This window comes from Peromyscus leucopus, chromosome 19, assembly GCF_004664715.2.
Source record: "Peromyscus leucopus breed LL Stock chromosome 19, UCI_PerLeu_2.1, whole genome shotgun sequence".
In the NCBI taxonomy this organism is placed as follows: Eukaryota; Metazoa; Chordata; class Mammalia; order Rodentia; family Cricetidae; genus Peromyscus; species Peromyscus leucopus.
This window is the reverse complement of record NC_051079.1, coordinates 57588554-57615326: the sequence shown is the minus strand read 5'-3', so window position 1 is coordinate 57615326 and position 26773 is coordinate 57588554. Positions and strand designations below refer to the sequence as shown.

Sequence of the window (26773 nt, the reverse complement as noted above, 5' to 3'; positions counted from 1 at the left end):
ATGTTGTATTTATGAGTGTTTTGCCTGGATGCATGTAAGTGTACTATGTGCATGCCTGATGCATTCAGTGGCAAGAAAAAGGTTGCAGGTCTCCTGGAATTGCAGTTGTGAGCACCCCTGTGGTGCTGGAAACTGAACCAAACTCGGGTCATCTGGAAAAGAGCATCAAGTGCTCTTAACCACTGAGCCATCTCTCCAGCCCCGACTTCTTTAGGAACTGTTATATAACACTCTTCCATTTAGCTAAACTGTAGCTCCTGGTTTTGTTCTTTCTGATTTTGGATTTTTCTTCAAGAAGAAGTGTGACATATCTGAGCAGTGAAGAGAATGTATTTCTAACTTAAACATACTTTTTCAGTTTTAGGAAGCATTAAGCAAAAATACAACTCACTATTCCACTAGGAAACTTCTCATAAGTGTAATTTCAGCAGAGTGTTCTTTCTAGACCCACACCCAGCTACTCACCACGTGAAAGCTAATACTCTGGGATTGAGAACTGATGGAAGGAAATTCGAGTTTATTTCAGGCCCGTACCCTGAGAAGATGAAAGAAATGACTGAGTTCCAAACAAAGACCACCAAAGAGAACTCAAGGACAGGAAATGCTTTCCTTCCAGGGAGGAAATGACACCGTGCAGGAGGGCTTGATTGGGAATGAGGTCTTTCTCACTTTGCCTGTTTCTTCCCTTTTCCTGAAATACAAAGAAAACAGAGGATCTGTTTTCTGTTGCTAGCCCCTATTATCTGTAAATGAACAGGGTGCATTATTTCCCTGCAAATTAACACTATTCCACTTTCAGTTAGAAAGCCAGAATACTGTGTCCCTCCCTGAGCCATGCTGTTTGAAGACCATCAGATGTTTTGATTCTGACAGCTGAAGAATAATTCCCGGTGAAGGGGTCTTGGGACCAGTGTTTATCTAGCTCAGGTTGTTGCAGGAGTTGTTTCTAAGAGTTAGTGTCTTGGTCCTCAGGGGTGGCTGTTGTTTGGAGTTTGTAATGCTGGGAAAAGGAGAGGATGAAGCAGAAGCTAAGGGATTTGCAACTAAACCGGAAGTCATAGACACTCACTGAACATTGGTGTTACAGCTGTACCACACTCACCTTAAAACATTTCACAACATCTGCCAGCCAAAACTGTCATTGGCCGACAAACTGTTTACCAGCCCCAAAGTTAAAGAATGTGGTAGCTGTAACACTGAGAATCATGCTGTCTTGTCAGAACATCAGAATCCTGCCAGGTTCTAAATGAGAAACCATGAAACTACTTCATGCTTTGTTCCAACTGAACAGTCTACCAGAGCTATGTTTCTGGGCACTAATGACAGTTTAGTCCACCAGGAGCAACTCGGGGCTGAATGGTGACCAAAACTGTGTTACAGATGTTGTATACAGGAAAGTGTTAGGTGAATTTAAGTGATGGTTAGCTGATTGGGTTACTGCTAAGAAGTAAACCATGGTCTTAGTAACATGGTTCTTAGTAATTAGTAGGCAACTGTCTCCAGTCAGAGCTCCAGCAGGGCCCTGAATGGCTGAAATCATCTTGTGCTTTCTTACGCAGAAGTCAAAGCAACTGTCTAAAACACAGCTTATGTCTTTTCTTGGGGATATCCATATCACCTTTATTCTGAGGTATTTGCTGACTTTATTTTAGTTTAAAAACATTATCAAATCTGCACTGATTATTGATTTTCTGGGTCTATTACCTTAATTATATTAGGCTCATACTCCAAAATTCTTATGGCTCTCAATTTCTTGGGAAGACGGGAGTGGAAAAAAAAAATCAGAGTGCCTGAATATTCAGGCAGGTATTTTATATACCCACAACTGCTTTAGAACAAAGGACTAAGTAATTCACTGTGTGGGTAGAAATGTCTCCAATCATACTTCTAAACCCAGAGATAGACACTCTAATGCCTGCCTCATGCTAAAGCAATCCAGTCAACCCTTCATTCTGGATAGCCAACTTCATCCACCCCAGCCACCAGAACACTTTGTACATCCAAACCGAGTCTCCCACACTGGAGCCACGTCCCACCCCAAGACTCATTCCAACTTGCTTTCCCCCCCCTTCCCTCCTCAAACCCCAGCTGTCCTCTCACCTACTTGAAAAAAAGCATACATTCTGCCCCTCCCCCACCTCCATAGGAGTGTTCCTCTCCTTTGGATTCCGATCAGTCTCAGAGCGCTAAATTTTCTGAAGTAGAATACATTCCAAATAGAATCTCTGACACAAAGATTCTCCTCACCAAGTTAGGATCAAGAGGAGTGTGCAGTAATCTTCGTCACTCATCACCGTTAGACTGTAGGTGTTGCAAAAATAAAAATCCAGACCCGGAAATTTCCTCTAACCTAAGATCTACGGACTGTATGGAGTCACTGTGAGATCATCGTTTTCTATGCTGTGACTTCAGTCCCTGTGGATGGATTCTCTCCACCCCAGTACTCACTACTCACAAGATGCTTATGAAATATCAGCTACAACAATAACCAGCAAATATTATCTTCCCTAATAATTCTGGGAATTTTTATCTTTCTTATTCTTACAATGCCATGGTTACATGAGCTATCTAAAATTATTTTTTTGAATGTGAAAATTTTAATAACATAACATTCATCTTATTTTCATAACTATCTGCCATGAATCCAGAGAAGCTATCTCATTAGGCTGTGTCACGTTGCAGAGGCAGAGCTCGTGGTAGATATTTTGATTATGATGCCTTTTTGCAGATAACTAAGCAAAGCAGAAGTCTATATGACTTCCTCAGTGCAGCAGCCTGCTAGCAAACGAGCCTAATTTTCAACATTATTACATTAATATTTGAAGAGTTAGTAAAGGCTTTTAATAAACAGACATGTAGAAGGTGGGGACTGGGAAGATTTTGGTCACAGTATACAACATTTTAAGAGAGAAGCTTAAGAAAACTATTGCTTAGCATGGTTTCTATGGTTAATAATGACATATTTTATATATTTTTTAAAATGTCTATTTTATGTGTGTGAGTGTTTTGTCTGCATGCGTATCTGTGTACTATGTGCTTGCCTTGTGTGCAAGGAGGTCAGAAAAGGGCAAACGATCCCTTGGACTGGAATTACACACAGTTGTGAGCCGCCATGTGGGTGCTAGGAACTAAACCTGGGTGTGCTGGAAGAGCAGCCAGTGATTTTATCCACTGTACTGTCACTCTAGCCTCACAATGTATTATACCTTTAATGTTGCCAAAAGTGAATTTAAAATATTCTCATTACAAACATAAAGATAATTACATGAGTCAATGCATATATATTAATTCCATTTAGCCATTTCACAATGTGCACATATTTCAAAATATGTTGCACATAATAATTTCATGCAATTTTTTGTCAATTAAAGCATGTATGACTGATTTTAGGACACCCTGGTGGAACACTTGCTCAGCATTCATGAAGCCAGAGTTCAGTCCTCAGCACCAAGGAATAACTATTTCAAAACAAAAAGATAACTTTAATTTGAAGCTGTATCTTTTTTTTTGATTAATGATATTCTTAGAAGCTCCACTTTACAATATAAATTTAATATCTTTTCATGTATGCTATTACTCAGCAGCAAAGAAAGTTGGATCATCTGGTTCATAGTGGGTGGCATTTCCTTACCAGAATTCAGATCTACTGGCACAGCAGGGGTGAGGGTGGGTGTTATGCCTGAGGCAGAAGGATTTTCTTAAAGCAGACAAATTTGCGAGCCACTAAGTTGGGAATCCCATTTTCTGGTATGAGATTGACTTGGGGAGGCTGTGGCTCTGTACATACATCCTATTGCTTCTGCAATGATTAATCCTCTCACACTACCACTAGCATTTTACAGTCTTGAAAGAAATATATGGGATAGATCTTGTGTAGATTGCCAAGAGATTTACTCCTTTTTAATTTTTTTCTTGTCTCAACCAGAAGTCCAAGGTTAAAGAACCCAGTAAAGTTTTTTCTTCCTTTTTTTTTTCCCTTAAAATATTCCTTTAGAATAAATGAGCCGTGCAGCCCACTAACCAAGCAAGCCAAAAAAGCTTTCCTGGGCCAATATTCTAGATGTTTCAAAAGTCCTGGAGGCTTGCTTTGTTAATTTGAGACGTTTATGTGACATCTGCTGTACATGTATTGTGAATGAGTGGTTATGATGTCTCAGGAGCTGGCTCTTGTTTTCCATGGAAACAAAGCGTAGACTATCTGAGAACAATGCTGTGTCGCAGGGCCCCATGTCAAGGGAATGGCAGCAATAGTTCCCATCAGAAGAAGTCATCAGTCATTGCTTGTGTGCCAAGACTGGAGGCTCACAATCAACTAGAGGAAATTGCTTTAGACCATAACAGGATCAAGTTAGATAAACAGACTCCTTTTTTCTTTCCCGTGGTTTTTCTACACTGGCTGGGTGGCTTGAAGGAGTCATGGGTTTTCAACTGCCAGAAGAAATCATGGGGTTTCAACTTTTTCTGTCACTTCTACACATGACTCAAGGTGAACCACACTGATAAGGAAAGATGGGTCCATCTTGGCTGTGGCTCCATCTTGCCTTAGCAGAGTATTAACCTCTGTGTTCCAGGGTCAGCTTACAGAGGTTCTAATCAGCCCAGAGAGGTGTAGAAGTTGGAATCTGAACTCCCCAGAGGATACTGATGGTCAGACTCACTAGGAACACACAAGATCAAGTTGCCTTCCAGGGTTACTCCATCACGGTGAGACACCCATCATCTCTCTCTCAGACTCTCACCTGGTGTCCTGATCTCCAGCATATACTTGCACAGAAGATTGCTTGTGAAGTTCCTGCCAAATTAAAAAAAAACTATTTTTATGAATAAGAAACCATTTTATTTGTGATAATCATATAGAGAGTGCACATTATGCAGACCATTTGCATTGGGTTTGGTGTGTGCATTTTTCTTTGAATATGCATGGAAATTACTAGCAAGTTATTGCATTGTAAGCAAAGATCCATAAATTTAGCTAGGCCAACAATTACTTGAAAAATAAAATAGCATTTACCCTACTGGGCTTCTAATAAATGGTTTTGTTGAGATATATACAACAGAATAAGGCGTCTGAAGCATTCACTTCAATGGTTGTAGTATATTCATGAAGTTATTCCAATGTCAATTTCTAAATCCAGGAAATTTTCACCAAAGTTCATACCCAATAGCTGTCACTCACAGTTTTTCCTTTCCCTAGTTCCTGATAAACTGTCTCGATGAATTTATCTTTTCAGAAACTTTCACACAAACAAAATTGTAAACTATGTAGCCTTTTGCTTGTGGCTTCATTCACCAAAGATTTTCAAGTTTTCTGTGTGATAATGGCATGTATACATACCCCATTCCCTTCTTCTGAACTAAATAACCTTCCATCATGGACATACCACATTGCATGTACACACCCAATAGGGGACCATTTGGTTTGCTTCCAGTTTGGAATTACCAAGAATAATTATTTTATGCACATTTGTGTATGTCCCTACCAAGTTTCCTTTTTATTACTAGATCTGTTCATAGTCCAGAATAAGAAATTACATCAGATAAAAACTACCTAATAATGGCAATTTTCTTTTACTTATAAGTTAAAATGAGTGAAAATGCAAGATAAAAAAAATGATCCAAGTGTAATTAAAATGAAATATTGAGAAATGAACAAATTGATCTTTGCCTTCATCTTTACCTTACTGATGATTTCAGTATCTTTATAATCTCTTAAATTTAAATAATAAACTCAATAAATACATATTTAATTTTTTTGGAATGTATAGTGTGGTGGTTTGGATGAAAATGGCCCCCTGAGGCTCATGGGGAGTGGCAATATTGGGAGGAGTAGCCTTGTTGGAGCAGGTATGGCCTTCTTGGAAGTTTGGCTTTGAGGTTTCAGATGCTCAAGCCAGGCCAAGTGTCCCACTGTCTCTTCCTGCTGCCTGCTGATCTGGATGTAGAACTCTCAGCTACCTCTCCAGCACCATTCCCGCCTGCACACTGCCATGCTTCCCACCATGATGATAATGAACTAAACCACTGAACTGTAAGCCAGCCCCAATAAAATGCTTCCCTTTATAAGAGTTCCTGTGGCCATGGTGTCTCTTCATAGCAATAGTAACCCTAACTAAGTAAGTGTATATGATTTCAAAGCATTTCCTTTCTATTGTTTTGATAAACACTGTGTCTGAAATCAGCTTGAGCAGGAAAGGGTTTATTTTATCATAGACTTCCAAGTAACAGCTCATCATGTAGGGAAGTCAGGGCAGGAGATCAAGGCTGGAACCTGGAGGCAGGAACTTATGCAGAGACCATGGAGGAACACTGCTTACTGGTTTGCTCTCCATGGCTTGCTCACCTTGCATCCTCATACTATCTAGGACCATCTGAACAGGGGTAACATCTTCCACAATGGGTTGGGCCATTCAATATTAATCATTAATCAAGAAAGTGCTCCACAGATGTGCCCACAGTCTAATAAAGGCAATTCCGTAATCAGTTTTCTCTTCTTGAATGACTCCAGCCCAGTTTGTTTTAAATTGGCACCTAACCAACACAATACTATAAAACTAAACCAAACTAAAGGGGTACTTTAGAAAAAATAATTTACAGAGTAAAAAAAAAATTGACTTACAAATGAATTTAATATGTACAAATAATAACATGTCAATATAAATGTGTACTTGTAAAGCCTCTCTGTTGGAATTTCTAGCCTTTATTGCAAGCATAAGCCAAGTTTTGGAGCTCAATAAATTATTAGTTTATTAAATTATAACTCTTGATCTCAGATAAAAAAATACATCTGTTTTCATTTTTCAAATAGAAAAATTCACTCCTGTTAGAATAAGGCTCATTTAAGTTGACAGAGACATATAGTTTAGTCTGAACCTTTGGTATAAGCTCACATTCATTAATGCTAAGTAGTTTTTCATCTGAAATGAAAATGAATTGTGATAAACCTTTCTAGCATTAAAATAATGCCGACGAATCCACTAAATAAAAAGTAGCTTTTAGAAGGGACTTCTCCTTCGAAGCATATTTCTGTTCCATTCATTCATGGGCTAGATGCCAAGTATTTTAGCCATCCATAATTTGACTCTGACATTCTGGACACAAAGTAGCTCTGGAAATGAATGCTTCAAGATCAGATAGTTGGAACCCCACTTTGACTATCATCCAGGAAGTGAAGCATGGTCTAGGAAAGTTTCACAAGCTAACATAGATCTGCTGGAGCCCCACACAGCCAATCAAATATAGATTGCTGAAGAAAGAGTATTTTGAAATGATCTACACTGAGTGTAAATGATATCACACATGCTTTATTTGCTTACTGTTTTTAAATCTCCAAAGCACCTTGAGAGTATTCAATTGTTCTTGATTAGCTGAATAAGTTCAAGTCATAAGGTCACAGCTTGTCAGAGCATTCTTGAGATTGTTATTTGGTGGACTGGCCAGTAATTTTACCCATATATTACCCCTGATTCTGGTCACTGCAACTCCCTATTCTCAGCACTGTGCAAACAAGAGGTGCCAGTGAGTACGTGCTAAATGATTTGTCCTCAGAACTATGCAGACAAGAGGTACCAGAGAATGTCTTTTAGATGAACAAAGAAATGCTTCCCTGAAGGATCCCTCTTCTCCAAGCCCCGGCTTGTTTTAGGCCAAATTCATAGGTTCTGTGTGAGCACAACTCTTATTTTTAAAACATATAGTACTTTGAGAATTTATCTTCCAAGGATCTCGAAATAGTTCTTTTAAGATAAAAATATTCAATTGAGGGAAGAATTATCATCAAGGAAGCTTCCTCCTGGAGTGGCTGAGAACAAATACTGAGAGCCATGGCCAGATAATGTGCAAAGAGACCTAAGAACACTCAGTTCTAAATGGGGTGTCTCCATCAAACATCTCCCCTAGAGTCTCAGGAAACCCTACAGAAAAATAGGAGATGAAAAGATTTTAAGAGCCAAAGGGAATTTTAGACTCATTTTTAAGTGAAGATTTTGTGTGTGTGTGTGTGTGTGTGTGTGTGTGTGTGTGTGTGTGTGTGTGTGTGTGTGCATACATGTGTGTACATGCTCATGTGTGTTCCCAGAGGCCAGAAACAGTGACAGCTCTCTTGGGGTTGGAATTACAGGAATTGGTTAACTTGTTGATGTGGGTTTTGGGATCTAAACTCTGGTCCTCTGATAGAAGCAGTAAGTGCTCTTTGCCCCTAAGATCCAGCTTCAGATTTCTTTAACTCTTGCACTTGAGAAGCAAAGGCAGAGGTCTCTAACTGGAAAGTACCACAATGACCATTAATCTAAATGCCTGTCTCACAGAGATACAGGAATCCATGTGATGAATTTTAGAAGTAACCCATTTTTATCAATTACTCACAAAATTAGTCATGAAATTTTTGCTTTAGATAGGAGGAATGCAAATATATTCATTTACTCAACAAATATTCTTGGAGTACTTTTGTTGCACCATTGTCCTGGGCTCTGGATCCAGCAATTAGTGATCCCCTTTAGGGAAGAGTACACCAAATGTCAGTGCCAACAGCCTTGAAAACATATGTTTAAGTAACATTATATGGACTCCTTGGGCTATAGTTAGGGATATATGTATATACAAATGCATATATGAATGCAATACAAATTTATGAAAGAGGTTGAAGCCTCGTGGGCTTTTCCATTCACATTTGGTGTATTCATTGGTGTTATCCTTGTTCAGCTCACATTTGGGGAGTCATGTTGGTGAGACTTTGTGGGTGTAGCTTCTGATGTTACCACAAGACACAGGCTCACATCAAACTCCCTGATCCTTGGCTCTTACACTCTTTTTGTCCTCTCCTCTGCAATGTTGCTTCTCTACAATGTTCCCTGAGCCTTAGGTACAGGAGCCTTTTGTACATATATCCAACAGGATTGGGCTCCACAACTCTGCATTTCGATTGGTTTGGTTTTCTGTAGCGGTCTGTTTGTTGGAAAGATGTTTCCTTGACAAGGGGGGATGACTGTCTTATCTACCAGCACTCCGTTTCTAATTATAGTAAATGAGGAAAAGTCTTGGCATTTGGCTCAGCTGGAAATCAGTAGTCTGTCCTGCAAGTCTATCGTCCTCTCCGGTGTGTCTTTACAACCGAACACTGAGGTCCAGGTAATTATTTGCTTTTCTTGCTGGCCTTCAGACACTGCAGAAGCTGTGGGAGGGACGCATTTGAGATCTTTTCCCTCCTCTTCTTTCCCCTTGCTGTCCCTTGAAGGGCTCTGAGCACAGCACCCCATCTTCTGTCACTCTCTGTTCCCCTGGCTCTGTGGCATAGCTGTGACACTGTGATAAAGACCAAGAATCAGACGTGATCTGGAAATTCTGGCTTTTTGTCCTTTTTTAGACCAGTAGAACCAAGAAATGGCAAGATTACCCATTTTCGTACAGAAAAACAATGTTGTTAAAACATGTCAGCTTTTGATCCTTTCCAGATAAATTTCTATCCCAATTCTTGGAAAAGGAGATCTTACCAAGGCTTTATTTTTCTTTGTGTTGCTGTGTTTACCTGATAGGAAAAAAAATCTACATCAATCATTTTAGGACTCAGGAAGTAGTGTGGTAATAAAAAGAGAAGCAAACCAAATAAATTTTAGAGGTACAAGTATAAATGTATATGTAAATAAACATGAGAGAAACAGAATTTTAATATTTTCAAGAGAACCTTAAAAAGGAACCTTCGAATTCTTATTTTAATAGGTCAAAGAGCACATTGGAAGCACTAAGTAAATGTTTTCCACAGTGCCAGGCTTTGTAGTCATTGTATATGGTATTTGTGTCCAGTGCCACAGTGTGTCCAACCCTCTTCATTTATAGAGCAAAGGCAATGTGGGCCATAGAGAAACTCTTCCCTGGTGGCCAGCACTGCTCACGCTGGATTAGATCTTGATTTGGAGGCAGCCCTGGTATTGCCCCAGGCAGGATGTATACAATGAACAAAGAATACATTGGCTACCAGTCAGGAACACATGTTACGTCATGTAGTTGGCAAGTGGTTAAGAGCTTCGTAGTATAAATGGGCAGTAAGCTCCCATGCAGTGGTTCCCTGGTTCTCACCTAGTCTGGATCCTTGCTGTGCTGTAAGATTGCATGCTAGTTAATCTTTCTCTAAGATCCACTGAATACCATAGTCCATAAAGGCCACTGCTTTGGATGACAAGCACAATGTTGATTCCATTCATTCGTCAATCATGTTCTAGTCTGGAAATCTATGTTGTAATTTTCTTGTTTGGTTTTTGTGAGATTTTATTTTAAATTCATTTTATTTTTTAGAGACAGGGTCTTTTATATCCCAGGCTGGCCCCAAACTCACTCCATAGCCCAAGATGTTCTTGAACTTGTGATCCTTCCTACTCTATCCTTCCCAGTGCTGGGATTACAAGCATGTACAATTGCAGCCAATTTTGTGCAGGGCTTGAGAGTGAACCCATTCATCTCAGGCAAACACTGGACCAGTTGAGCTACATCCCCAGATCCCCTTGCATTCATTCTCACCTATTAAGTGCACCCAAGCTCTGCCAGAAGCTCCATTGTGAACTATATCCTTTTAAAAGGTTTCATCTTTATGTTCAATACTCATATGCTGATGGATTTTGTTTGAGATTTAGTCTCTCTTATGACTGTCAACAATAAAGTGAAATAATATAGGAATTGTGAATAAAATTTAGATTATGCTGATACACTCTTTTAACTCCATCCTTTTCATTTTTCTGGGGAGCCATGGTACCTTCCAACTTTACTTTCTATTTAGGTATTCAGTCCCTCTATGGCTTAGACCTGGGAAAGACGGTGGCAGTCATCACCTGTATCTTAGAATAAATTTAAGTTTTCCTTTTCCCAGGGGGGAAAAATGAACAGGCTGTTAATAAAATGATACTTAGAGAGAAGATAGAGAGATGGTAATGCAAGCCTCCAGTAGGGAGCATCATTCTGTTTGGGTACCAATGTGGCTCCAAGACTGAGAGCCGAAGCAGATTCAACTACAAAGCTCTGATTTAGAGCCATCAAGTTTGGGAGTTGGTAAGTATAGGCAGTCTCCTACAGCAGAAGTCTCCAACAAGAGTCTGGTGTCCTTGGTTGTCTGTGCCCTTTCACTAAGGAAGGCTAGCTGCTGATGGGTGCACATGCTTCCTAAGCCACAATCATACTTTGTATAGATAGTTTAAAAAGAAATCAAAAGTCTTTATAGTCAGAAGACTCAGCAAGTTCTATTCAGTGATGAAGGCAAATTACATGAGAGGCATATGTAAGGACAACATGATATGAATTATCCTATCTCAAAAAAAAGATTCTTTTATGAAAGAAACACACATTCCTAATCAATTCAGTCCTATTTAGCAGAAGAAATGTAGTTCAGATTTAAGGAATTAGTTATATTTAAAAGATGCAAATCTCTAAAGCAACTTAATGATTATTAATTATTTGATAAATAGCTCATTATCTTCATCAAGTGTTTTACCCAAGGACATAAAATCTTTCATCTTGGACTACTACTTAAAAATAGCAAAGTAAAAGCATTTTGGATTAAGTTTATGTACACAAAAATCTGCTTCTATTCAGTTGCTTAGTGGTGATTTGAATGGAATCCAGTTTCTCACACATGCATGCTCATATGTGACGTGTACTAAACTATGTCCCTATCCCTTTTCATATTTTGTAACACAATCAGGTGAAGTTGCCCAGGAGGAAATTAAAGTTGTGATCCTCCTGCCTCAGCCTCCCAAACAACTGGAGTTACAGACTTACACCCCCAGGCCATTTTTATATTTTTGGAAAATCACTAGAATGCTTTAGCTCATCAAATAGGCTGATTTTGAACTGTAATTTTAATCACTGCAGAATAGACTGTTTTAAAAAATAAATTGGCTCCTGGGTTTGCATAAATAGGAATATCTTCTTTTTTTTTTTCTCATAATAGAGCAATGTTTTCCATGTTAGCAAAGTCTTCAAAGGCCTCCCCCTTTGTAGTAGGATACAACAATCACATTCCTGTGTGCTAGGGGCTGTCTTTCTGTACTGTGAGTATACGTTGTTCACATTGGTTAATAAATAAGCTGTTTTGGCCTATGGTAAGGCAGCTTAGAGGCAGGTGGGAAATCCAAGGAGAGTGACAGGAAGGAGAAAGGCAGAGTTTAGAGAGAAGCCAGTACCACTAGGAGAAGCAAGATGTGAAAGTACCAGTAAGCCATGGACACATGGCAATTTATAGATAAATAGAAATGGGTTAAGTTATAAGAACTAACTAGGAAGACACCTGCCATAGGCCATACAATTTGTAAATAATATAAGCCTCTGTGTGTTTACTTGGGTCCCAGTTGCTGTGGGACTGCAGGTGAGAGAGATTTGTCTGGACCATGGGGGATGGGGGCGGGACTCAAGAAACCTTCAAACTGCACCTGTGACCTATGAATCAGAAAGTTGTAGCAAATCTTGAGTCATGGTAGGAACTTCACAACCATAGAGCAGGGTGCCATTCAGATGAGTCGCCTTAGAATAACCTCTGGAGATGCATTTGCATTAGCTTAGGGCTGGTCTGCAGTCACAGACATCACAGCTTCAGGGGAGGAGGGGCCTGTGCACTGGAAGAAAGATGAGAGATGTTTTCACCCAGACAGGAGGCATATTACCGGAATAGCCAAACTATGCCTTGCAATTGCTCTGCCTCTCTCTCAAGGCTTGGAAATCAGTGCTGTACTACTCAACACAGACTGATTCAGAACAGAGGCTTCCTTGTTTGGGGAAGGAAGATTTCTAACAGTTGTTGCTGCAGGATTTCAGATCAGTGTTTTCAGGGGCATCAGGCTAGCTGTTAAATTCTTAAGACTAAAGGGGAATATTGTGTATGGATATAATAGACAGCTTCTCCTTCATTATCAGATGCAAACCTTTCCAATTTCTTCATTTCTCACGTAGTTGCAATCACTTTCTGCCTTTGCTGTTTCATTTCCAGCAGGGTTTCCCTTCTTGTGTCTCCCTCCTCTCCCGAGCACCACACTGCTAATACTCGAGAGACTTGTTTTGGAAACAAAAGTCCTTGACTTTTTAAGGTCTATTATTGTGGTGCCAATGTCTATTATACAAATGCTTGCTATTATATACCCTGATGAAAAGTGATAAAACGGCAGGCGTACCCTCATACTTGAAGCTGCTTTGACCAAGTTATTTCAGGATTTCTGCACAATAGAGGCATTTGGTGTTAATGTCATTAATTAAGTGTATGTTGCATTCTGATAGCAGACAGAGGAAATCAGCTTCAGCTTCATCATATTTGTTCTTCTCCTGTGCAGGCTCCCCAAGACTATCACTATGACTGATGGAGATTATGATTATCTGATTAAACTCCTGGCCCTTGGAGACTCGGGAGTAGGGAAGACAACATTTCTTTACAGATACACAGACAACAAATTCAATCCCAAATTCATCACTACAGTGGGAATAGATTTTCGGGAAAAACGTGTGGTAAGTTTTTAACTATACTCTTAACCTTTCTACTTATTCTCTTGTATCAAATAAGAACTGAGAAATTGTGTTTATTGCACTTCAAAGTGTCTGGGTTTTTTTGTCACATGAAACTCAAAACTTCAGAATGTTATTTATTACATTTTCAACTACCAGTAACATTTTGATAGAAAAATATTGAGTGACACTATCTGTCTTCAAAAGCACACTAAAATAAATGAGTTGTTGAATTTGTGGATAATGTGTTTTCTGTGAATTATTAAGGAATCTTTCAAATTTTGACTTATTAAAGTACTAGAAGTATTAATTCATTGGTCCAAGGTAAATTTCTTAGAAAATTGAAGGATTTACTTCCTTACTCCTAACAAAGAGGTTAAAAAGTATGATTGGCAAATAGCTGGAACACAAGATTTATAAGTTCTTGCTGCATTTTTATTTCTGTGTAGCCTCAGCCATCAATCACTGGCTTGTTATGAACAGAATGTGAGACCCATCCATGCTATTTTCCATGATAAGGGAGCTTAAGTGAGAATCACAACACCATTTCCTTCTCCCATGCTAGACACTAATGACAGGAAGGAGGATATTGTGACATGTGAGGCATGTAGCATAGGCACATAAGCTTAGCCAGATTTCCTGCCACCCATGGTATTCTTGACTGCCAAGATCACTATGCCTTCCAGTTGATGTCACAGGGAAATGCTTGGTGGAAAGCCACTGTATGAAAGTTGAATCGCTTCCTATACCTTAACTGAGAGCCAATAGATTGTGGACAGCTCTGCTTCCAGCAACTCCAAGATTCTTCTGACTTCTCCCCTTAGCAATGCCTACCAATCTAGGCAGCAATATTGCAAAAATGTGCCTATAAAACATTTCCACTAAGCCATGAACATTATCTGCAAAGACCCTCTAAAGAAGAGGCTAAAAGACAGAGTTCAAAGTGTCCTAACTCAACCCCCTGAGAAATTCTGTGTTCATTTTCTAACCTAAGTCATCTTGAAAGTCAATACTCTGCTAAAAGATAGCCAGGTACTTATAAAGCAAATTTTGTTTAAAATGGTTTTCCCATTTGTAATTTCATTTAAGTTTACTACAGCTATAAAATATGAAAGGATTATGGACTCAATTTGTCGAAGTAAAAAAAAGAAAATAGACTCAGTAGTTTAAATGAAAAGTTGGTTTTTGAACCTGGGCTTTCATCCTGATCTGGTGTCTGCTGCTTCCATGAGGAAATGACAGAAGGTGTCTAATTTAAGCTTGCAGTATGCTTAAACTGTGTTGAAAATCATACTGCACTTGACATTTCAAAGTGAGATATATGTGATACTTGGGGGGAAAATAAAGCAAATATTTATTCTGCACTATGAACTTTGATTATCGTAATCAACGAAAACACTCTGGGTGAACCCAGAGAACTACAATGTTGATGAAATCCAAGGCGTTATTAACTTGGGAGGATTGTGTTTTTCAGGTTTACAGCACACAAGGAGCCGATGGGTCTCCAGGGAAAGCATTTAAGGTACACCTGCAGCTTTGGGACACTGCTGGACAAGAGCGGTAACAGGAAATTACTTTATTTCTAGCTACCTATAACTTAGAAAATGTTGAAGGATGAACGTTGTAAATGAACCTCAAAAAAAATGGTATCCAACTTTTCTACCAGTTTCAAAATAGATAGCTATGCGCAGTGTGGTAGTACATTCCTATAACCCTAGTGCCTAGGAGTCTGAGACAGGAGGATTGCTTCAAGTTTGGGCAACAAAATGAGAGCATTTTTTTCTCAAACTAAACAAACAAACAAAATAAAACAACTAATGGGCATTTGTATCAGGAAATAAAAGTCTGTGGTTTCTAGTTCATTATTCACACTAGAACTGTAGAACTAGCACATATCCGAACAATCAGAGGGCAATAAATCTATCTTCATACTTCCTAGTGAGGAGAAATTTCTCAGATACACTCCAGTGAAGATTGAGAATTAGCATTGTTGCAAGAGCTGATCACAGACAGCGTTGAAGAGAAGATGTTTCACCCTCCCTGTCTTTCTGGTCTCCCACCCATATTCTTTGTTATACGCTTGGTAACTGCCTTTTCTCACTCAGAGTTGGCTCGCACCATTACTTGATAGCTAGAATATTTTTTAATTAAGCTCTGTGTATGATGTGCCTGCATTTTCAGACATATTATGTATGATGTACGCATCTACATGTGTGTATACATGGCCACGTGTGACTGCGGGCGTGCATGGGCCATGACATGCGTGGGAAGGTCAGAGAACAGCCTTGGGTATAGGAGTGTGTAGGTCTTCTTCATCTTCTACCATGTTGAGATAGGGGCTCATGCCTTGTTATTCGCTGGTGCACATGCCAGGCCAGCTGGCCCATGAGCATCCTGGGATCCTCCTGTCTCTCCTTCTCACCTCATTGTAGGAGCACCTAGATTACAGATGCACAGTACTGTGCCTGGCTTTGCATGGGTTCTGGGGATCCATAATGATCTGCCTGTGCTAGGAGCACATTGCCCACTGAGCTATCGCTTCAGCCCTAGAACCTCTTCCCCACCTTCCTAACCTTCTTTCTCCAGCCTTGGCTCAAATTCTACCTCCCCAGTGAAGCCAGTAACAAATCCCCACTTTCTTTTGAACTCCAGTGACACCTATATTCTGCCACTAAAACACTACTCAATAGATGCTATGTCACCATTTAATAAGATAACTTTTCTATTATTTTTAAACCTCTCACTGCCCTTTATTGACTCACTCGTGGCCATCTTATCCCAACAGAGCTGTGAGCTGCATAAGGGCAGAATTCTTCCTAGTCTTTCCACCTCATTTCTGCTGTCATATGCAAGATAGCAAACAGTACATCGCAGCATGGATTGCTTAGAGCTTTCAGTGATATTCCATTATTCAATGAAAACATGTTTCCTTGGGACCCAATTTCCAAGTGTTAAAGACCCACATCTAATAAAACTGTCTACTATCAGATTGAATAAAAGTGGCGACAGAGTGACAGCGAAGATATGTAGGAGACATCTTGCCCCCGATTCTGCATCATATGTCTTAGAATGCTGATGCTTGTAAACACCCATATTTTTGAAATGCATCCAAAATGTTCTCGCTTTCAGTGAGTGTAAACGCCAGGAGAGGTGGCGGGCCCTCTCTGTTAGCTTTTTTGACTGTGCATTCCATTTACACACACCCTTCAACACTGCTGGTTCTTCTGAAGTCACTCCTCATGAGAGTCTCTTTTCATGTGTCAGTTTTGTTGTCACAAAGATGTATGTTTTATAGACCAATTTAATTCATTTTTGAAGAAGCAATACGGGGAAAAAATGTGGTTCCCATATGTCCTTGCACACGATATGTCAGCCTTGCATGATGGCCGACTTCTCTCATCTGTCCCCTTAATACAGCTGCACTGTAGGGGAATGGGATGAGCTGTCTTAGTAGCTCTTGGCTTATTCATCCCTTGAGAATTTTGCATGCTGTGGATATAAGGTGTAGCTAGGCAACAAGATAAACAATACCACAAACCTCAGCCCTATGCCTTGGGGCTTCTGGCAATATAATCCACGTAAGGGTAATGGTCATTGATTAAAAAGTCAATGATGGGAAAGCAGGAAAATACATGATCCTATGTGAACATCAAGAATCTAACCCTTGAGCCTGCTCTAGGAATACACAACAATAAGGAGCCTGATTCTGGGGTCTGTTGCTTTTTATGGTCTTAGCTTTTCCCACCTGAACCACTGACTAGGGTGAGATGGGAAAGGAGTATGTGTAACTGGGTATCAGTTGCATTTCTTCCACAAAGTAACGGAAGGAAGGGTGACAAAGGACAACTGATCCAGGATGTTAGCCAGCTCCATAGCAAGTGTCCTGTCTGTCTGTGCTGCTGTTTAGTGAGGAAAATTTTGCTTCAGTCAGATGACACAATAAACATGCTTTGTAACTACTTCATCATTTGCTGTGGGCAATGAGGAAAACAACACACAGGCTTGTCCTTCACACACACACACACACACACACACACACACACACACACACACATCACTTTTCTCAGCCACATCAGTACAATGATTAAGAAACAGCTTTGTGGGCACAGCTTTTCTGCAGAGGGAACTATTACAGAATGCCTGTGATCTCTAAGAGCTGCCAGGAAGAGGCAGAAACAGACCCACATGGAAACAAAATGAGTAATGCTTTTGGTTTTTATAATCTACACCTTTGTGTTTCAGAAATGCTGTGCAAAAGCAATGATTGATTTATCTCTTCCCTAATGCTTCAAATAACCATTCTCTTTTGATGTTGTTTAAAATCTGTAAGAATAGCGAACCTTTTCTGTACTCTATCTTTTTCTTATTTTCTTTAATATCCAAATGCACTTTGTAAATAAATAGCATGTTCTGGGTAATGAAAACAGACTGTGTTCTCAATTGGAAACACAGCTCCTTTTCCCTTGGAGCTTACAGATGAGTGTAGACATTGGGCAAACAATCAATCTCAGCATGGCCCCAGGACAACTGTCAGGAGACAGAAGGTGGTAAGTGAGCCCTCTAGGAAGAGGCTATTCCCAGAAGGCTCCAGGAGGAAGCAGTGTTTCCACTGGTGCATTACGTTTGCACTCATACACAATGCATGAGGGAGTGTAATCCAGCTAAAGGACAGGCAGAGGAAGAGGAAAGACTAATGTGAGGCAACCCACGGAACAACCAGCGTGTGAGGGAGCCCAGGGGGGACAGTGAACTTTCTCAGAACCAAGAGAAGATTAGCATGCCTGTGGGTAGTAGGCAAGAGATGAAGCCTAATGATAGACCGGTGAGGATCCTGCAAAGATATGATGGCTTTAGTGCTATCCCAAGAGCCATGCATCATCATTAAAATGTTGTTAGTGAAAGAATCACAAAATCAACAGGAAGAAATGAGAACTCCCCCAAACTGGACATGGGAAGCTTACTAAGATGGTAATTGGGGGTGAGCCGTCATGGGTGTGAAGCTAGTGGAGCAGGAGGTAGTGTAATGAGGAGAGCCAGTGAAGAAGCAGGTGTGGATGATGCACAGACAGTGGGGAGGGAAAGAGGAAAAGGGCTGTGCCACCGACAGCCTGAGACCACCCTTGCCAGAAAAAGAAGACAGGAAGGAGAACAGTTGAGTTTGGGATGGGTGATTCTAGAAATGCCTGAGTTTTGTCTATGTGAGAAAATCTCTAAAGCATGAATTCAACGGACAGCAAAAAGCTGTCTAGCTATCTTGGGTTGTTCAACATATAGGCTACAGCGAAGCCCAGGGAGTAAATGGCATCTTCCAGGGTGTGTGCATAAAATGAGAAGGGTCCAGAATAGAACTCAGGGAAAACCAACATGAAATAGCTACCAAGTGGACTAAAATGAGAGACCAAAAAATTAGGAAACCATGGAGGAGAGCCAATGTGGCACTTCTCTATTTCAAAGCTGGGTGCCTTTCTGACGTTCCATTGTTAACTCCAGCCCTTCCCTGGTCCCTGTGTGCATTCTCCAGTTCTACCCCATGCTGATGTCATTGTGGGTCTCAGCCTATCTTTACCTTCACTAAAGAAGTCAGGGCAGGAGCAAGGGAGGGGATCAGTGAGTGTGCGTCTTAGCATTTGTATAATAGTATACTTCCAGAATCCTACACTGTGAATAAATATTCTCACTTTCTTTCCCCATGACCCAAGTTTCTCCTTTGTCCTTCCTTCAGTCCCCCGTCATCTTCCTCTTCCTCATGATTCACACACCCACCTGAGGGAGACTCTTACCCCAAAGGGTGCTTTACAAAGAGTTCATCAACTCTTCTAGTTCTGAACTGCAGCCTGCTTTGCATGCTCACAGAGGTTCTCATTCTCAGGCTGATCATGTGCCTGCTTTTCTTCTGGCCACAGACAAGAAAAATTGAAAATTCTAAGGTAAAGTCCACTATCAATGGGCTAAGATTTTAATTGTGGCCCAGAAGAAGCCATAGGCCAGGAGAGAGAGAGAGAGAGAGAGAGAGAGAGAGAGAGAGAGAGAGAGAGAGAGAGAGAGAGAGAGAGAGAGAGAGAGAGAGACCAAGTTGTGATTATATGGAACCCTATATCAGCACCATGGCACCATAGAGCCTGAGAGTGATCTTTAAAAAATAATTTGCAAGCAGATCTTCTCTCCCTGCCCTACTAATCTTCTGGTCTAGTCTCACATGTCCATCTAGAAAGATATGTATGTGCTATAGAGACAGCATGTATGTGTGGGCCACATTGTTGTTTGGCCTGTGATTGTGAGTTTGTGGACTGAGAAACAGTCACTGTGCTTCGTCGGCAGGTTCCGGAGCCTCACCACCGCCTTTTTCAGAGACGCCATGGGCTTCTTGTTAATGTTTGACCTCACCAGTCAACAGAGCTTCTTGAATGTCAGGAACTGGATGAGTAAGTGGGCTGAGTCATACGTGTGGACAGTTTCTTTGGGACTTGGCCGCTCTGTTTGCTTGTTTGCCTTGTGGCAATAGTGGTAGGCTGCAGTTCTGCTCCCAGCACTAGAGAAGTGGAGACAGGAGATTCCCTGGAGCTTCGTGGCTAGCCACTGGATCCACAAGGTCTGAGAGGCATCTCAAGAAACAAGCAGACAAATGATACCTGAAGAATAGAATGGTATTGAATTTTGATCTCTAAATGCAGGCATATCCAGTGTACACATACACCTATATACACATCTGTGCACATACACAAGAATAAATGAATGAGTTGTTCAAACATGAAGACAATCTAACTATAGGAATCTCCAGCCTCCCTCCCGAGCTCCTTTCTCTCCACCCATCAGAGTCTACGACTTCATACTTAGCTCAGAATAAAAGCGGAAGTCCTTCCGCTACATTCAGGCCCACTGTGAAGCCCGACTCATCCCCCCTTGTGAGTCTCTAACCACTAACCCTCAGCCACACTCCAGAATAGTGACGACGCTCTTCTTCCTAACCATCTTTGCCCTTCCTGTCCCCTCTGCCTGGATTTCTCTTCTTCAGTTGACAACCCTGTGTTGCTTCCTTCCTTCCCAAGATGTTGCCTAGACTTTATTTCTCTCTAGAGAGAGCTCTCCTGATCTGCCACTCTACCTCCTACAGTGCGTGTCACCCCTCTGTGTCCCCTCAACAATGCGTGTTTCATTTGGACACTGCTACCACGCCCCAACATTGTTACAGATTTTTTTTGCTTTTACCTGTGTCTCATACTATTTCTAGCATAGAATGCATGTGCTGAGGAAGAGTAGGGTTCACACATTTATTCCAATGCAATATTCTGCACTTTTCCTGGTACTTTGTGTATGTTCAGACTCTTGCTATGTCTATCTAGGTCTCTGTCACTACATTTCTATGTATAAAACACATTACACAAAATTAATAATGCACTAAATATAGCTAGGCAAATTAATGATGCACTAAATGTAGCAATAGGTAAGATTTTATATGTATTTTGAATGTGAATTCAGTAACCAGTTGCAGCCAATAGGGAAAATATCAACAAAGCCTGACTTTCTTAATTCCCTCTCCAAATTAATGTTTACCCTAAGATCTGTCTTTATTTCCTTTGAATGTTGTATGTCCTTATCCAAATTCTGGTACTATGATTAGATTCTGTTGAGACAAGGAAATAATAAGATTATTAGATTCTTTCAGAGAATGGTTTGTTTGTCGTTTTTCAAGGCAGATGGTCCTCTCCCTCAGGTCTCCAGGAAGATATTATTGGGATTTAGGATAATTAATTGCCATGTCTAATAACCTCTGGGTTTCTAACACTCAGATCATTGATATTACAGGATAAATCTTTGTGTGCTTCCTCCAGTCTTGGCTACATGACACATAACAGGTCTTAATGAGGTGGAAGGCACAGGTGGAGTGGTCTCTCCTTTCCTTTCCTTCCCTTACTTCTTCCTTCTTTCATTCCTTCATTCCTTAGTTTATTCTCTCTCTCTGTCTCTCCCTGTTTCTCTCTGTCTCTGTCCCTGTCTCTGTCTCTCTGTCTCTGTCTCTCTGTACTCTGTCTCTCTCTGTCTCTGTATCTCTCTCTCTCTCTCTCTCTCTCTCTCTCACACACACACACACACACACACACACTTGCCTAAAGAAAGAGAAAGGATTTTATCTTAAGCTTGTCTTTTGCATGAATTTCCTGTTTTTCAAGCCCTGTCCATTCCATAGGTCATCACTTTGATGTCAGGAGAGGGGAACAGAGCCACCATCTAATGGAGCAAATGAACATACATGAAAATCATGTTCTATCATCTCCAAGTGAAAGGCTTAGATCAAGCCTGATATTCTTATCTGAGGAACCAATGGCAAGAAGCCACATAGGTCAGAGGGCAAGCTCCTGGGTATAGGTGAGCATATTTAGGTATCGGTTCAGGTACTTCCTGTGTACCTATCTTTCAGCATTACTATCTGTAATTTGTGAGGCAGCATCTCCATTTTATAGATGAAACTGTGAGGAGAGATGACCAGGCTGATCAGCATTAGTAGGCAACAAAGCTGCAGATGAACAGCTGGGTTAAGAATCTAGAGCATGAGCAGTCCTTTAACATCATTTGCTTGTGACTAACTCACTGCTTCCCTCTGCTTCCTTACCAAGGCCAACTGCAAGCAAATGCTTACTGTGAAAACCCAGACATAGTACTAATCGGCAACAAGGCGGACCTGCCGGACCAAAGGGAAGTCAATGAACGGCAGGCTCGGGAGCTGGCTGAAAAGTATGGGTGAGTCACTCTCACTGGGAACCATCTGACCTTGTCCAGAGAAGAAGCAGGGACATGAGGGAGACAGCTGAAGGAATCCCCTTGGATCAGAAACAGCAGTGAATTAAAAACTCTTTCCAGCTGGGGAGATGGCTCACTGGGTAGAGTGGAGACCTCAGTTTGGATCTCTAGCACCCATGTACTAGCTGGCTATGGTAGAATGTGTCTGTAACCCCAGTGCTGGGAGAGGAGATGAGGTTCATTAGCCACCCGGTGTAGCTAAATCAATGAGCTCCAGATTTAGTGACTGACACTCATAAGTAAGCAAGCCTGCACATACATACATATAACACACACACACACACACACACACACACACACACACACACACCTCCCTTCAAAAAGCATATTAATAATGGCATCTAACATTTATTGAGTCTTTATCATGCATTGGCCATTGTTGCTAGCCTTCAGCTCATTGAGCTTCTCATAGTCATATGCAGGAGACACTGGAGTCACCACCTTTTGTATAAGAAGGACTGAGTCACAGAATAATTAAGTGCTTGGTAGAAGGCTAAATAGCTATTAAAGAACCAAGCTTAAATTTAGTTCAAGGAATCTACATCAAGCCTCATATTCATAAACTCTGTGCTTTACTGCCTCTCACTTAACAGTTACTTAGGTGAGCAAAGAACAGTATCTGATTTGGCCTGGATAATGCAGCTGTCTTCCTGGGTAGACTTGACTGGCAGCTGAAAACAAACTCAAACAAAATCAGCCCATGTAATTGCAGATTAGCCTTCATGGCAGAATTTGTCAGTGACTTTTAAACTTAAAGCAGTTTTATCATCTGCCAGAAAGAAAGAGCTCATTTGGATCTTTCAAGTTTAGATCTTCTCGATGCGGTTAATTCCAAATACATGTAGCTTATCCTCCTGTGAGTATTATATCCAACGTAAGCAGCATTTTGAAAGCAATTTTCTAGGTGATTGGCCAGAGGGAAGTACACTGTTAGGGATGCTGCTGACCATAAAATGTTAGTGGAGCTGCTGACCACTGGTCTAGGCATTTCTCCTACTGGTTTCTTTACTCCATTGTGTTAAAGTGGTGATGATGCCTTGGCTGCAGCTTTCTGACTACCTTCTCTAATGGTTTCCCATACACTGGGGTCATGACAGCATGGAAGAACAACTCATTAATTTTGATTTAGTGAAAAAACAAAACAAAACCAAGAAACAGAAAACAAGGTTTCCAACTTGGTGGCAAAAAAACTGACACTAAGATCTCTTTGCCAGCCGTGTATTATGTGGCCTTCACTTTGTTGTGTTTTGTATCTCTTCTGATCTCTTTCTTCAAACAACATTTCTCATTAAGATTTTGTGTGAGACTGCCTCCTCTTGAGAAGGCTCCGGCAACAGCTGTGTGGTTCTCTGGTCCCTAGGTCCCTCTCTTTGTGTTAACCTATGTGCTCAACTTAAATTTATACCAATATCTTTATTCTCAAAGAACAAAGTTTAAAAATTAAAATGTAATTACATCATTTCCCTGTATATAAATGCAACCCACTGAGTTCATTTAGTGTTGCTTATGTGAATACTGGGGGCAGTGGGATTAACCATTTGGGACTGGGTAACCATTTAGGGTGCTCCTCTCTGGGGAAGACTAGTTCTTCCTCCCTTGGCAGCCCTTAATCAACTAGGGGTGGAGCCCCATACAATTTCCCTATCCACACTGGCATTTCAAATAGTGTTATCATTGCCCAGCTTCTACTTAGGTAGCCATATTATTGAAGTATCGTGGGTGTAACTTCCCTGTCATTTCTAGGAGAGACAGGATCTTATAGCAGACTCCCTGGTCCTTAATTAACCTCAGCTCTTGCACTGGAAAGACAACTTAGTCATTAAGAGCACTTGGCATTATTTTAAAGAACGAGTTTGGTTCCCAGCATCCATGTCAGGTGACTTATAAACACTTGTAGCTCCAGCCCCAGGGGACTTGACACCTTCTGGCTTTCTTCAGCATATGTGTGCACACACCAACATGCACACACACATATACACAAACTCGCATACATACATACACACATACACATGTACATGTGTATACACCCATAAATGAAAATCAAATCTTTTAAAAAATAAGCCCTAAGTCTGCTTTAAAATGATTTTGTATGAGAATATTATTATCTTCATTGTTCAAGAATGTAGTAAGTTCAATGTCACAATTTGGTGACTATATTTATTAATGGTAACATTGCATTCTTGAACAATGAAAGAGTTTGGATAGTAATAAGACATGATAACCTCATGAAGTAATAAATTTGTTAATTAGCTAGAGTTAATCTTTCTATGATGAATACGCACTTCAAAAGAATGTGTTATATATGAGTCATAGATATAATTTTACAGGTCAATTTGAAAAATCTGTTTTTTGTTTTTTTATGTTAGCATACCATACTTTGAAACAAGTGCTGCAACAGGACAGAATGTAGAGAAGTCTGTGGAAACCCTTCTGGACTTAATAATGAAGAGAATGGAACAATGTGTAGAGAAGACACAGGTTCCGGACACTGTCAATGGTGGAAATTCTGGAAAGCTGGATGGGGAAAAGCCAGCAGAAAAGAAATGTGCCTGCTAGAGACACTCCTCCTAGGAACCAGTGATAAAGAGCCCACCCAAATACTACATCCTGAAATAATGCAAACCACAAAGTTGTTGTTGAGTAGATCATGAGCAATGGCATGTCTTTCTCTTCCCTCCCCAATCTATTTTAATAAACCAGGATAGTCAATAATGTTAAAAGAATTGTACTGTTAACCTGGGTCCCTTCCAAACAAAAATCAAAGTTCTCCTAAGGTGGTCTCACCATCATGGATGCTTGGTTGTATTTTTATTAAGAAGTTGTGTATAAGAGAAGAAGTATCAGTGACTTTTAAATGAAAGCACATATTACTATCAGTCTGGAGAAATGAATAGGCTAACTAAAAAGAATATTAAAAGATTATTTCTGTTCATATCTACTTATGTGAAGTATGAGTCATAGTCTATATTTGCACTGGGAAAAACATATTCCTAAAAATAGACATATAACAAAGAATTCTGTGTGGCTTATTAAGGATGACTAGATTTACCCAATAAGCTACACTGATAAGGTTGTGAGTGGGTGAATGTCAGACTTCTTGTAGGAAATTGTGTAATAATGCCATTTTTATATTTTTTTATAAATGGCATGGAGACAAGAATAGGATCATGGATGAAAAAGTATAAGGTACATTTCCTAGAGGAAAATAAAACATGGGAATATGGCAGTTGAACAGGTAAAATTAAATGGATCTTTGAGATAAGTCTGAGAGAGTCACTTAGCCAAATTTCACTGAAGCAGATTGGAAGCTGGCATTATCAGTTGAGACTGAGAATGCTTTAGAAGCTCCAATTCAAACAATTCAATCTTTTAGCATTGCTTCTGGTAGTGCCCAAGTTCACATTTTATTTTTATTTTTTTTTATCAAATTCTTATAAAGAATCACAAGAAAAAATAAACCATATTTATTGAATATACCCTATAAATGTAGTCAAGAAACTTAAGATTTAGTCTTAAAGTTTCCAAATATAAAATTTGTTGATGATAGAAAACAAAGAGTGATGGTTAATTGTGGGTTTTGCTTCATTTTAGAAAAGCACTAGAAATTCTAAGTTGTATTTTCCCTCTATACCACACTTATCTCTGTGTTGAAGCAGTTACAACAAGGTATGTTCATGGATCAATAACTTCAAAATAATTATGGACCAGTAACTATGGTCACCCTGAATTTTCACACCATCAATAACCAAAAATTGGTGATGCCTCATTCTTTATTATAATATTTTTATTTTGTCATGAGGAAAAATAACTATAGTTGAGATGTACTTGAGAAAATAACAAGGCTGGATCTGTGTTTTATCTCACCAAAATTGTAGCCAGTGGTTTTATTTTTCCTTGAGGCTGACTTTTCTTTCTGGAATTAACCACAGAATTCACATTGACTTACTCTTATCATTATGAAAAGTCATATTGTATTAGTTTTTATTCTCTTAATTTGACATATATATAACCCAATCTTATCAAAGTGGTATTTAAACTTGTCAGTCAATTTTACCAATAAGAAAACAAATTGCTTTGAGTTTTCTGTTTTCTTTGAGCCTACAGTTGGTGATAGCATACTTTCTCATCCTTTAAAATATTTTCAATCTCAAACTTTTGCATACTTTGTCTCCTTTAAAAATTATAAACATTGCAAAGTAAAATCCCAGTGCCATTTTAAACCTTTTCCTTCTATCTTCCATCTGGTGTCCAGTCAATTTCAGAAATATACACAGATCTGAGGACATGTCTACATAAAATGTTTTTAAGATAAGTTGAATCCAGAACTGTACCACAAACCAACAAATCAACACAATATGGAAGCTTGTAAGGGATTTGCCCTTAGTATAATTCTCAGTGCTAATAGCCCAAGACCTCCAACTTCTATGATTTATTCTAGGTTAGTATTCCCACTGTCTGGGATGTTCTTCTTGATAAATTTATTAGAGTACACAATATTTTGGGGAACACA

General features: G+C 39.9%; 1 protein-coding gene across 4 annotated transcripts in view; it reads left to right on the top strand.

The window, feature by feature from the left end:
- The window catches only part of Rab27b (RAB27B, member RAS oncogene family), a 148205-nt gene extending 122242 nt beyond the window's left edge, over nt 1-25963 (top strand). For 3 of the 4 annotated variants that reach the window (XM_028864704.2, XM_037197196.1, XM_028864705.2), the window contains 5 exons: nt 13299-13470; nt 14942-15027; nt 19786-19889; nt 22080-22203; nt 24630-25963. In XM_028864704.2, the coding sequence (XP_028720537.1) occupies nt 13318-13470; nt 14942-15027; nt 19786-19889; nt 22080-22203; nt 24630-24819 (657 nt within the window). In that variant the 5' untranslated portion in view covers nt 13299-13317 and the 3' untranslated portion in view covers nt 24820-25963. Of the gene's footprint in view, nt 1-9023; nt 9124-13298; nt 13471-14941; nt 15028-19785; nt 19890-22079; nt 22204-24629 lie in introns of those variants that run through there. The other variant, XM_028864703.2, reaches the window with a different exon arrangement.
- Nucleotides 25964-26773: the final 810 nt, after the last annotated feature.